A 12,399-nucleotide genomic window follows, 5' to 3' on the forward strand; every position below is an offset into this window, starting at 1 on the left:
TTTTCAGCCTAAGTGACATCATGGTCTTTGAGTACCAGTAAATGGCTGATGTGTGCTTCCCAGTGTGTGAATTTTCAGGCAGGTAATCTTGAATTAGCCCATTGTAATTCTAGCAAAAAAGCAGGTGGCTTTAGAGTTTTCTTACCACATTACAGGGATCTCTAGTTGCTTCACAAAAATGCAGGCAAAGTGTGAATAAGGTCTAGTGGAAGGAAGCACTACAGCAGCAAGCAGAAGAAAACAGGTCCGAAAGGAATCCTAAAACTCAGACATACCTTCCTAAACAGAAGAAAACAAAGAACAAGAAAGAACACAAAAAAATAAGAAATAGCCAGTGTAATTCCATAAGGGACAGCTCAAAGGACAAATGAAAAGACAGAACAGAGGAAGGAATAGTCACAGTATTTAATCTGCAGTATTTAAATTGCCTTGTGGTGGATGCGTCTTCTTGATCTGTTCAGTGTATAAAAGACTACTAAAGGTAGCGTTTGCCGTGTTTCTTTTTTTTTTTTCTTTTTAACTCTTTATCCTCAGAAACAGGAGACGTTTTACCTTCCTTGCTTCTGCTGGGGTCTTTTTTTGGATAAAATCTGGATCTCTGCTGTGAGCGGCTAACGAGAGAAGTCTTCAGATTTCTGAAGACAAGCTCTTTGCGGGCGGCCGGAGTAAGTTTTAATGAGATAAGAGGCGTGCTTAAGACACCCCCACCAGCCCTCCCTTCTCTCACGCCCTTCCAGATTTCCCCTCCTCGCCCGCCGCCGCGCACGCCGGGCAGCGCAAGGTGCTCCGCTCCTCTCTCTGCCCCTCGGAGCCCTTGGGTCGAGGGCAGGAGGGTCGGGAGGAGGCGGGCGGCTCTCCCCCATCCCCTGCCGGCCCTCCCTCTGGCTTGGGAACCGCTGCCCGGGATGGGGCTGCGCGCCGCGGGGCTCCTGGGCTGCTGCTGCCTGCTGCCCCTCGTCCTGCCCGCAGCCCCAGGTAAGGCTGGACCCGAGGGAGGGAGGGAGGGAGGGATGCAGGGATGCGCCCAGCGGGCAGCCCGGCCCTGGGAGGCTGGGTGAGTAGGGAAAGTTTTCCGAGTTTGCCGGCGGTGCTGCCGTCCCGCGGGGGCAGAGCCTTCCCCGGTGCCCATCTCCCTTCGGGAAGCTTTTCCTTCGCGGGCGGCTGAGCGCATCCCTCGTCTTTTTGCGTCCGGTGCCAGCGGGTAGCGGGGATGTGTCAGGGGAGCATCGCTTGGTGACCTGGATGCAGATACCTGAAACAAAGAAAACGATGTCCCTGGGGAGGGACTGTTCACAAAGGCTTGGGTATAAACTCGAGAGGGGCAGATTTAGGCTAGACATAAGAAGGAATTTCTTCACCATGAGGGTGGTGAGGCACTGCCACAGGTTGCCCAGGGAAGCTGTGGCTGCCCCATCCCCGGAGGTGTTCAAGGCCAGGTTGGATGGAGCCTTGGGCAGCCTGATCCAGTGAGATGTACCTGCCCATGGCAGGGGGATTGGAACTGGATGATCTATAAGGTCCTTTCCAACCCAAACTATTCTATGATTCTACGCTTCTATGCTTCTATGCTTCTATGCTTCTATGCTTCTACGATTCTATGATAATGTGACTGAGACTTCTTCTTAACTTACCTTATTAATGAAAATGGTGATTTTTCTTTCATCTGATGTAGGGTTGAAATTAATTGAACTCATTAAACAACTTCTACTGTAACTTCTTTTAAACGGATTTTTTTTTTCCTTCTGACTAAAGGTCCTTCAGTGTTTGAAGTAGTTCTAAAACAAAGCGGTTGGAGTGGCATATTGTGAAATGACATATATGTATCTCTTCTGAAATTTCTCTTTTAAAGTAGTGTATAGTGGCATTACAAACACTTTGCATATGCTAAAGTGACATAATTTGTAATCTTTTATGGTTAATTTTTTGTCATTTCACTTATCCTATGGAAATACTCCAGGGCAGCCTGATCTAGTGGGAGGTGTCCCTGCCCATCACAGGGGGGTTGGAACTAGATGATCTTTAAGGTCCCTTCCAACCCAAACTATTCTATGATTCTAAGTTAATTTAAAATTTTATATTGCAAAACAAGATATTTGGGGAAAAATCAATATTATGCATTCTGAATTCTTTTAAAACATCAGTCATGTATTATATAGGGCATGCTGTGTTTTTATTTTCTGAGTGCTGATTTTTATGGTTTGATATTTATAAATCTCTTCTTCCAGGTGTGAAGTGTAAAACTGGCTGCCACCCAGACAATGGATTTTGTGAATTTCCCAGTGAATGCAGGTAAAAAATCTGTCAGATAGGGCTACTAGCACAGAAGTGGATGGCTTCAAGAATTATATATTCTTTGTAAAATAGGCTGAAATCATAGCTGAATATGAATAGCTGAAATTATTTGCACTCTGACAATATGGAACTGTAATGAAGCATAACTCTATTAGGGTGCAGTAACTGGAATCATAGTGCATAGACATCTAGGTTTTTTTTAGTCTATTTTTTTCCAGTAAAGAAAAGTCTTTACATTGATTAGGATTGATTTATTTTTTTCTCACTGAATGGAACAGTCTTCTTCACATAAATTTCTTCTAGTATCCCCAAAGCACTGATGGTATCTTTTTGTTCAAATGCACTGCATAGTTCAATTTTGTATCCGAAAGTTTATTTAGTGTGTCTTGGAAAGGGGAACATCCTTGTAATTATGTTTATTAAAAATAAACTATGCCTTTATCTTGTCTTTTTATCTTTTTCAGGTGTCAACCTGGTTGGCAGGGTGCTCTTTGTAATCAGTGTGTTCCTTTCCCTGGGTGTTTGCACGGCAGCTGTGCCAAGCCCTGGCAGTGCATCTGTGAGGAGGGCTGGGTTGGCAGCCTCTGTGACATAGGTTTGTACATCCTTTCCTGTCCTTGAGCAAGTGAGGTGAAACAGCCCCATCTGGTGCTGGAGATATGCAAAAGTCCTTCTGGATAATTAAATTTTAAAAGATTGAATGTTAGTGCTGGATAACAAGGGGATTCTGGACAGTGGCACATAGACTTGGAACCGTTATAATGATTTAGGCAGAAGCATGCAGTATCATTTGAAATTGGGCATATGTGCAAGCAAAGCATAAACTCATAATTTTATTTTAAACATTGATTATCATAGCCAACAAATAACTGCTCCCTTGTTGTCGTATAAGCCCTTTCTATAAAAATACAGCCTGAAAGAAGGTTGCAGGGAGGTGGGTGTTTGTCTCCTCTCTCAAGTAACAAGTGATAACATGAGAGAAAATCACCTCGATTTGCACCAGGGGAGATTTAAACTAGATGTTAAGAAACATTACTTCACTGAAAGAGCTGTCAAGCATTGGAACAGGATGTCCAGGAAAGTGGTTGAGTCACCATCCCTGGAGGTATTTAAAAGACGTGTAGATGTGGCCCTTATGTGCATGGATTAGTGGTGGACTTGACATTGTTAGGTTTACAGCTGGACTCAATGATCTTAAAGGTCTGACACAAGCAAATATTCAGCCAAAGAGATCTGACAGTGCCAAAACCACATGAGCATCCAGGAGCTTGAGCCCATTCAGCCCCAGCTGGAAGAGAACAGGTGTTCAAACCCTCATTGACTTTCCGCGTCTTTCAGGCTTTTGTTGTTATGCAGCTTATAATTTCTAGAGCTTATAATTTCTAGAGTATGCTTATGTTCTGTCAGTTAATACCCAAAGCAGTAATTAATGATGACACAGTTTGAACTGGATAAAATTTTCAAGATGACTCAAAGATTCAGATTGCTTCAAGTAGTTCACATCCTCACAATGACATGGAGCTTGGTGCATTGTACTCACATACTCATTTACCTTCTCATCAGGTTTTGCAGCCCATACTCACTGGCTGCACACACAAGCAGAGGTAGGCTTCTTAGTTTAAAGTTAGTCCTGTTATGTTTGTAGGAGTTGCGGTAGCAGTGGTGCAGATGTGACTTTAAAAATCTCAGAGATGTTGTTCTGGATGCCTCTCACAGAGGTATTTATACCTGAGAAAGCCACCTAGTTTCTCATTATAATTTGTGAGGAGAAATGGGTACCTCTGTTGTCTGTGATCTACTATAACAGATTTCTAAAACTAGACAGTTCAACCCCCCACTGCCACCTTAGGAGGCTCAGTTCTATTGCTTGTCAATTACTCAAAAGGACCAGATTTTTACAGGTATTATCTTCACATCTAAAGATTCCTGTAAATTATTATTAAGTTTTTCAAGCTGAGCATAATTCTAGAAGCCATAAATGCCTATCTGAAATTCTAATACATCTTTGGAATGTTTTCCTTTTGCAACTCAAACTCAGACTCAGTTATCACTTGAAGCAAGTACATCAATTTGATTCTGGCCTTTTGAAAGCTAAACTAGTCAAAATAGAGAAAATGGACCATTTTGGACTATTTGTGTATTTATGTTTTAAAAGGATATACTCATACAGGTTTTTAAGTTGTATTTTAAAATTAAATCTTTGACACAAATTACTGACAGTAGTGTATTTGAATATGTATACATATACACACACATACTAATCCATATGTATTTCAGGGAGTTTCCTTGTTCCTTCATCAGAGTTTATGTTTTATTAGCTGCTGTTAAAGCCTGTGAATATTGTGGCAAACAGCCCTGCACCAAAAAACATTCAAGGTTACTTTGGCTCTAGTGAAAGTTGGAGTTTACACTCAAAGTGCGTGCAAAGTGATTGTCTTGCAATGCGAACAGTTTAATACATTAGAAAATAGAGCCTCTTGTCCAGAAAAGATTGTATTTGAAAGCTAAGGCTGTTGAAGTATTTTGCAATGGCTAAAATTTTGCAGTACCTCATGATACCACTTAACTTTCATGTTACGCTGTAGGAAGTAAAATACAAATGCCTTTAAATCCCCTTCCATCTTAGAAAATGTGTGAGGCATCAGATAACTTGCAGTCATCACTTCTCTGCAGCTTCTCCACTAGTTGGCTAAAATATGCACTTGTTTGTTTATTTATTTTTAATTATGTTAAAAAATCAGTAATCATTTGAGAGGGAAGTGGCTCAGCAGGGAAATTGTGAAGAAAATGAGATGTGTGACTTTGGGTCCAGATGTCATTACAGCTCTCTCTTCTGGTACAGTTATGTAAGGGCTGGATGCAGCCCAGACAAAAGATTAAATTCTAAGAGATTTTTCTAGCTTGCTGATCTCTGTTATTATGAAATGTTTTTCATAAGCACATAATGATAGGCTCTCGGGCAGGAGTGAGGAGAATTCCCAGTTCCTAATTGCTTTATCAGAATTTGGCTCATGAAGAAGCCAAGGTTGTGAAAGGCTGAATAGACTATGGAGAAAATCTTTCTCCCCTACTAATATTTTGTTGTTAATACTATTTATTTATAGACTGGAACAATCCAAACATATTCTACAACTGGGAGATAGGAAGAGAAACAAGCTGGAAGTGCTTGCGGTAGTTTAGCAATCCAAACTCAATTTTAACAGTGGGAGGAATAAATCAGGATTTATAAAATGCAGGATGAAGAACCATTAAAGCTATATTTTATTTGAAGTACTGTTTATTATTTACCGACTCTTTTTCATTAGATTTATTGAGCCCTTTTTTTTGTTAAACAGATATTCACCCATGTTCTACAAAGCCCTGCATCAATAACGCAACATGCATCGAGTCTGGTGATGGAGGATATATTTGTCTGTGTGCCCAAGGTTTTACAGGAAAAAACTGCCATCTCAAAAAAGGACCCTGCATTATTAATGGGTAAATATTGATTTCTGACATGAGTTTAAAATTTGCACTCCTATTGACTGTTATTCAGGGTTCTTTGCTAAGTGGAAGTATCTCTGTTCTAAAATACATAATGTTTCTGCTATTTGCTGGTAAGTTTATCAAACTTTACAAATCTGATTTGTTCATGTTGAAAAGTTTTATGGGTTATCAGCATGAGTTTGTGTGCATAATTTGAGTACCGAAAGTGTTATTTTCACATTTTGTTGTGGTGGATTCATGCCTTCCCATGATTTTAGTAAACAAATTCCCATCCTGTGTTCTCAGCTCTAGTGAGAGATAATTGTTTATGCAAACTGTATACAGTAATAAGAACACAAACTATACGCACAAAAACATCTAGTCCACCAGCCTGTCATTTTTCTTAACTGACATATAATGCTATGTCCATAGTTGATAATCTCACTTCCACCAGAATAAGGTGTGGGAGGACACAGCTCTCCGTTCTCTAAGAGAAATGGGACATTAGGAACAGCATTGGCAACAGGCTGAAGGAGGTGACCCTTCCCTGTGCTTGGTCCTGGTGACATGAAAAGGACATGGGCATCCTGGAGTGAGTCCAGTGAAGGGCCATGAAGATGATTAAGGGGTGGGGCCGTCTCTCCTCTAAGGAGAGGCTTAGAGCCTGACTATTTTTATTATTTAGCCTGGAGAAGAGCAGGCTCTGGGGGAACTTACCCATATGTATAAATACTTGATGAGGAGAGGCAAAGAAGATGGAACCAGACTTTTCTTAGAAGTGATCAGTGAAAGGGTGAGAGGCAACGGGCACTGACTGAAAAACTTCGAGGCAGCACCACTGACAGAACTTCTTGAAAAAATTATGACATTTAAAAGTTAAAAAAAAAAGATTGATGTTTTTTGTTGAAATCTAGAAGTATCTACTATCTTCTAGTTCATCAAGGATCTCATCCCATAGCACCGAGAATGCCTTTCTGGTAGATACAAGCTTGGTAAAACTATCACCTTAAAATCCCAGTTTCCTCAATGGAGATTGCCTTCTTTCTCTCTAACTCCATATTAGTACACTCTAGTTCTCTTTTTGCTCAGTGATAGATAATTATGAATATTCAAATCTGCTTTATGACTAAACCTTCCTGTTATACACCCTCGTTTAAAGAATGTGACCTCTTACTGTCACATCAAATAGATACAGCTCTGATACATGGCTGAGGTAGGCACTCCAGCTGAGTCACGAGGTTTGGAATAGACCCCTTGCTTTCTAAGCTTCTCCTGAGAGGAGACTCTAGGTGTGGCTGGATCCAGCCTTAGTCCCAGACTTAGTCAATGGTCATGTCTAAAGGATCACGTGATATGTGAATTAGCCACCACTCAGTTATGTGTGACATGAGTCCTCTCATAGGCTGGCATCCACAGGTCTACTGTTGGAGCTCCTTGCAGGCTTTTCAGCTGACAGAATACTTGCTACCAGAGAGCCAAATGGGCTGTCATAGGCTCAGTTAAACAGTTTCTCAATGTTTGGCAGAGGCCTGCCAAGGATCCTGACTGAGATAGTTTCACCATGCTGAAACAATGGGTAATGTATTTAAAGTGACAGATAAAAACATGTTTGGAATTGCCATTGATAAATTCACTTGCTGCCTTAGCACCAGAGGATTACAACTGTTTAACAATGATCAAAACTGAAACTCAAGTTACTAGTTATTTTCCTGGGGAACATCCCGAAAAGCTGGGGGTGTAACTATTAACAAGCAGGTGACCCTTCTTGGGTGTGAGGAGAGGTTCAGACAGTCAGGTAAGGTGGTGCCTGATTTCTGCTCTCCCACAAAAAGGTTTTCAAGTGCCAATTTAATACTTCTGTGGTGCCTCTTGAGGAGGCTGGACTAAGCCAGTTATTATGTGTTAATTGGCTCTTGGCAAGGCCTATCTTGTTGTTAGAAGTGGGACTTGGTGGTTTTTCACACCCTTGGGATGGGGAGCTCAATATGTGCATTTGGGGTTTTTCTCTTCTTAACTGAGGCAACATCAGGCTGTGAGGCCTCCGCCTTACCCCAGGTGTCACTCAGTTGATCTGAGCATTAAACCACCACCCAATCCAACTGCCTTACAAGGTAAAGTTGCTCAAGTCGAACTTCATCGTGACTCATGGAGACTTCGGTGATTGCCCCCTCTTGCAAGACTGGCCCAGGTTTGGGCAAGATCATTATCCTAAACTCACTGTCTCTGGCCAGAATTGCCATTCTTATAACTTTATGTCAGTGGAATTTTTTTGCCATTGTTTTTAATTGGGGGGGTAGTTATACAGTCTGGGTTTACTTTCAGTAGGTATGATAACTGCTCTGATTTGCCTGTATCTCTTCATTGACAATGAGGAAATATAAGTTCCTCTCAAGTGCCTTGAATGACACATTATATCCGAGCTACTTGCCTAACATAAGGAATGTGAATAGCTTGCTTTCTCTAGTTTTGCTCTGTAGAGCAAATAGTTCAGTAATTCAATGTGGACATATATTAACTACCCCAAAGAACAGATGAGCTACAGTATCAATGAAATAGTATATATTAATTCCATATACTTCAATAAAATCCTCAACTTTTTTTTTTTCTGAAACATTTTTGTGATAGTGCTCTGTGTTTGAACTGAATATACATGAGATAGTCTGGAAACAACAATTCCTTTTCTCTTCTTCAGGAAAATGAGCAGCAAGCTCTGCAAATCAGTATTTAGTTCAAAAAGTCAGCTGTTCTCAGTATAAACACTCCATGTCTGGTGATACATCACAGTACACCAGAGAATGCACCTTACATCGTGGAAAGAGACATCATCAAATGATGTCATCTTAGACAACATCTCACTTCCTCTCTACCTCAATGGTAACGCTAACAATGTTGATATTACTAAGCTTTGTTGCTGGCTCCCTAGTTAATATTCCCAGATGGAACCGAGATAATTCACAAATCAAAGTGGTTGTGCCAGTGTGTTTGCAGAATCAGGTAAATGTATCTGCCTAAGTGACATCTGTAATGTTTTGTAGTTTTGCTTCGAAGAACTTTGCATTTGGAAAGCAAAGAAGTTGCATGTCTGTATTTTCTGAACTAGCCTTCAAATACTGCACTTCGCTCACCATGCGTTTAATGTCAAGAATGCAAAGTAACTGAATCTATCCAAGGAGATAAATATTAATAACTTATTTATTTACTTAAAAAAAATAGGCAAATGCAACTCAGCAATAAATAAAGAATACATTTTCAAATTTCTGCATATTTCCCTTTAGCTGTTTTTTAAAAAAATCTTTATACTTCTAAACGATTCAGAAAATATTTTAAACTTGTATTCTTCAACAGTTCTTCCCATTTCCCCACAAAGTACTGTAACTTTGACCCACCTTTGAGGGTTCAAACTTCTACACATTGCCATATTCCAAACAGCCTGTCCAATTTTCCATGGGAATTATAAAGCCAAGAGAGGGTTTTAGACTCTCAAAGACAGGCTGTAACCACTCATTTACTAAAGGACTTGACAGTTACAGCAGTTACAGCTTCTGTATTTTGCTATCTGTTTTGCTGTTTGTCTGGTTTAAGACACAGTGGCTAGTGATTGTGGGAAAATGCCCTGTCTGCATGATCACCTCAAGTTGTCATCAACAACTAACTGCTATGTCAAAGTCCAGAGACACCACCTTTTAGTTTCCTAATGCTGCTTCCAGACTTCCAGTTTCTTCTTTCAGTAGCCTTTTTTCTCCAGCCAACATCGATAATGGATGGTGTTACAAGAGGACAGAGCAGTTTATGTGAAAGCAGAGGAAAAAAACAGGCAAATTATTCCTCTACCATGACATTCCGGCTCTCCTGATGGGTGGCCACCTAGTGTTTCAGTCCCTAGTAAAGCCAAAGGTGCTTGGGGTAGTCTCTATCATAGCTACTCCCAGAGCATTAGTTGTTTTTAGAAGGTAAGTTTTAAAAGCATTCATGTATGATGAACTGCCACAAAAGCGGGGTTTGAGATTTATTTGTAAACCTGTGACCCAGGACCCCTCTTCTGCCAACACGGCCAGTTGAAGGACCAAGTCCATATTGCGTAGCTCCACTGAATTAGAACATTTGTCCCTTTCTGTCAACAAGTTACCCTATCTTTTGGGCTTACACTCAGTAAGACACAGTTACGTTGCAAAGATAAAAAAAAAAAAGTTGTCTCAGTGGATTTATATCACTTAAAACATAGTACTAGACTATTTGTTACTAAGTTCTTTAAGGGTTTGCAGAAATACTTAATTTCCTATGGTCCCGTCCTCACCTTACAGCTGCCTTTGCCAAGGCTGAAACTATATTATTTATTTTTATTATATTTATCAAAAATTTATCTAAATATATATTTGTCTAAATTTTTGTATGCCATGGAGAGAGAGACAGAATAAAACCAGTCAGCTTGACTTCTAGCTGCTGTGGCAGAGCATTTTGCTTTGCCAATGCAATACATAGGTTGTCTGATGAATAATCAGGTGGAGAAGAAAGCCGTACTGCCAGTGTCTTTGTTCAGTCTTGTCTGAATAGTTGCTCAGCTAAATAGCTCTAAGTATATGAAAACACTTGGAAGCTTAATTTGAATAAATGTTTGAAATGCCTTAAAATCCCTTCACAGATCTTCAGGTTAAATTTATATACTGATATATTAATCCTGCCCGAAGGGTCGGCAGAAGATATTATAATCCATATTGACAAAACCATTGAACAAACTCATTCTTGATTCAACTTCATTGACTTCAGAAGATTTGCATTTGAAATCTGCTCTTCTAAAGGAAACCAGCTTCTTTTATTGTGTTTTTAGTGTTTCCTAATAGCTTCTTTCATTGTACTTCAATTCAAGTCTGTCTACGTGTGTGTTTTCTGTTCTAGCTCTCCCTGCCAGAATGGAGGAACATGCATTGATGACAGTGGTTTTGCACCACATGCTTCCTGTCTGTGCCCTTCAGGTTTTGCTGGCAACTTCTGTGAAATAGATAAAGATGATTGTGAATCCAACCCGTGTGAAAATGGAGGAACATGTACAGATATCGGTGTGGGTTTCAGCTGTTTTTGTCCCCATGACTATACGGGAAAACTCTGCAGCAGCCATGTCATATTCTGTGCAAGTGGCCCATGTGAGAATGGAGGGACATGCAATGAACACCCCCAGGGAGGATTTGAATGCATCTGTAAACCAGAATTTGTTGGTGCAACCTGCAAACATCCCAGCAAAAACACAAGCCTCTCTGGCATGAGTATGGAAACTAAACATATGCGGAATTACAAGCCACCCCCAAAAGCTCATCACAGATCAGTTCATCATCAACAAGAAATCCTGAAAATAACAATGAAAGAAACAATCCAAAATGCAGATCCCTTGCTCAGTAGAAGCCAAGTGATATGTTTTGTTGTACTGGGCTTGCTTACATGTCTTGTGGTCTTGGGTACAACTGGTATAGTGTTTTTTTCAAAATGTGAAATGTGGCTTGCTAATGCCAAATACAGTCATCTCCTACGCAAGAAAAAGAACTTTTTTTTGAAATCTAATGATGGGGAAAACCTCTCAGTTAATATTATCTTCCCAGAGAAGATCAAATTGACTAATTATACCAAGAACTACACTGCCATCTAGGCCCTTGAAAGCTGAGCAACAACTTGTAACTTTCCATAGCAATATATAAAACAGATTGAACTTCTTGCCTGTGATTGGCCTCAATATTTGTTGGTACATTTGCTGTAGCTTGTCTTGAGTTGTAATGATGAAATATAATGTATCTGTATTGCTAAGGATTTTTTCATTCCCTAGAATAAAAGTTTTAAAAAACTATTAAAGAGCAGGAAATGTTAATTTAATTTCTTTTCAAGGCAGCTATTTTTTGTAAGATAAAAAGTAATTTACCACTGGAACTCTGTGGTACCTTTCTTGTCCTCTGCATAGTCTATTTGAAAAATACAATAATTGTGAATTACTCAGTAATGCTTTTTTTAATAAACAGCAGTTAAGGGCTATACTGGTTTACTTATTCTTTTATAATTGTTATGTTACAGCAAAGCCCACAACACATGTCTCTGCCGAATCCTTCTGCTATCTGTTGTAAGGACTCTTGATAGAGTGTGATTAATAGGAGCACATTCGCACTGATATCTCACCTATTCAGTCAGTTTTGCTATTTTTTACATGCTTATGTGATAGATTACTCCTTCTCTAGAATCTAATCGGCCTTTTGTGATATTAATTGCAGGATAAAGGTCTCTGTTTCTCGTGATGATGCTCGTGTAAATTGTTCGATTTACCTAGCAGAATGATAAAAAGTGTTCAATGTCTTGGGTCACAATTTCTGTGTAGAGACCTGGTAGAAATGTAAAGGGTCTGATTCTGACTTTTCTATACATATTCCTCAAGAAACTCTGCTGAGAATAGTATCCTTCACAACTGTGTTATGGGGAGAAATGAAAAGATTATGTGTGTCACCTAAAGAGAGCAGTTGCTTTCAACTCTTCATTTTTCTTTGTGATATTTCAAGGAGAGAACAAGATTTTCAAGAATCATAGAATCATAGAATCACCAGGTTGGAAAAGACCCACCAGATCATTGAGTCCAACCATCCCTATCAAATACTAAACCATGTCTTTCAGCAC

The 12,399-nt window shown here is 39.9% G+C and overlaps 1 protein-coding gene across 1 annotated transcript; it reads left to right on the forward strand.

Moving 5' to 3' along the window:
* The first annotated feature begins 901 nt into the window (after nt 1–901).
* DLK1 (delta like non-canonical Notch ligand 1) lies at nt 902–11,645 on the forward strand. The gene is made up of 5 exons (XM_069857075.1): nt 902–975; nt 2,226–2,289; nt 2,757–2,887; nt 5,628–5,769; nt 10,651–11,645. The coding sequence occupies exons 1-5, from the start codon at nt 906–908 to the stop codon at nt 11,390–11,392; spliced, it is 1,149 nt and encodes a 382-aa protein (XP_069713176.1). The 5' UTR covers nt 902–905; the 3' UTR covers nt 11,393–11,645.
* Nucleotides 11,646–12,399: the final 754 nt, after the last annotated feature.

This window comes from Phaenicophaeus curvirostris, chromosome 5 (genome assembly GCF_032191515.1).
Source record: "Phaenicophaeus curvirostris isolate KB17595 chromosome 5, BPBGC_Pcur_1.0, whole genome shotgun sequence".
NCBI classification, from domain to species: domain Eukaryota; kingdom Metazoa; phylum Chordata; class Aves; order Cuculiformes; family Cuculidae; genus Phaenicophaeus; species Phaenicophaeus curvirostris.